Source organism: Scylla paramamosain, chromosome 14 (genome assembly GCF_035594125.1).
Source record: "Scylla paramamosain isolate STU-SP2022 chromosome 14, ASM3559412v1, whole genome shotgun sequence".
NCBI lineage: Eukaryota > Metazoa > Arthropoda > Malacostraca > Decapoda > Portunidae > Scylla > Scylla paramamosain.
The window spans coordinates 6,683,287-6,684,922 of NC_087164.1; the positions used below are offsets into that span (position 1 = coordinate 6,683,287).

At 32.8% G+C, this 1,636-nt stretch overlaps 1 protein-coding gene across 1 annotated transcript in view; it reads left to right on the forward strand.

Annotated features, from left to right (window-relative positions):
* The first annotated feature begins 270 nt into the window (after positions 1–270).
* The window catches only part of LOC135106803 (nephrin-like), a 75,148-nt gene continuing 73,782 nt past the window's right edge, over positions 271–1,636 (forward strand). Inside the window, exon 1 of the mRNA XM_064016123.1 lies at positions 271–406. Within this exon, the coding sequence (XP_063872193.1) occupies positions 333–406 (74 nt within the window). The 5' untranslated portion in view covers positions 271–332. The remainder of the gene's footprint in view (positions 407–1,636) is intronic.

Below are 1,636 nucleotides of genomic sequence, written 5' to 3' on the forward strand. Positions count from 1 at the left end.
AAATTTTGTGTCTGGGAAAGGCTTGAGGAAAGAGGACGCGAGAGGATATTATTTAATCTTTTTCGTATTTGGTATTTACTAGATCGAAATATTTTGAACTGTAATATAACTTTATGATTTTTCCTATTGAACAATTTTCCAAGCGATCTTATTATTTGTTACTTTGAATAACACTAGCAGTATTTTTTCCAAAGATAGGAATGTTGTCATACTTAGGGTCACTCACACCACGTGTCCCTTGAGTAATTTTTTTTTTTATTTTTCTGCTCTCAACAGACGTGGTAGAGGAGGTACAAGCGGTGTTCGGGGAAGCGGCTCGTCTCCCTTGCAACATGACAGTCAGCTCGGGCGACACAGTCTACCTCGTTTTGTGGTTCAAGGAGGAACTCGCCACACCCATTTACAGGTGAGTTATTTAACACTTTCAAACGCTGTTCTTTCATTCTAATTTGGCTGCACCCATAAGTGATCTAACGCTGCTTGTTGTAGAGGGAAGATATTTTTTTTTCTCTTTTACTTTCTTTCTCTTTTATATATATATATATATATATATATATATATATATATATATATATATATATATATATATATATATATATATATATATATATATATATATATATACACACACACACACACACACAGTACAAGCTGCTCAGTTTATCTCCGTAAATAAGATGTCTTTGGTATGATTACTGTTTTTTTTTTCTTCTTATGGAGGACAACGCATACATGTAAATAAGCTATCTTCGTGTTGAGCATAACTCCATTTCCGGAATAAATCATGGAAGTGAATTAGAGACTAGAGAAAATATTCAAAACAGACTAGATTTGAGTTGACCAAACCACATACGGGCTACACACAAATGACTAAACCATTTACATGTTACATGTCAGGTATTATTGCACGGAAATATAAGTACCGTAATCATCGATCCCCATTACTCGCATCGATTAAGTGAAGACTCCAGATTCAAAGAAAATAAGTGCGAGTGAGAAACAAAGAGGTAGTTAATAAAATGTAACACTGCGTGGTCTGCCTTACTGTCTCGCTTTGAAAGAGTATGACCACCTTCAAAAGAGACTGAAGACGATGTAAAGGTTGAATCTCATCAAAGCAAATCACGCACACTGACGTAACTGAAGGAGTATCATTAAGAATTGAAAAAAAAAAAAAACTATTGAAATGTAAGCAATTTTTTCTACCCTTATCAAATACCGATAATGTTTATGTACATAGAGCTGCCTTAACTTGCATCAGTTTTGCATTGACATCTGGGAGAACATGCTGTGAAGAAAATGACACTGGTTTTAGAGTCGTTGAATTCCCATTGACTTCTCTGCTTCACTCTCCCGAGAATTGATGATGCTACCTGACTTATAATGGAGATGGTGATTCATGATGATGATTGTCTGTCTGTCTATCTATCTATCTATCTATCTGTTTATCTATCTATCTATTTATCTATCTATCTATTTATCTATCTATCTATCTATCTATCTATCTATCTATCTATCTATCTATCTATCTATCTATCTATCTATCTATCTATCTATCTATCTATCTATCTATCTATCTATCATATATATATATATATATATATATATATATATATATATATATATATATATATAT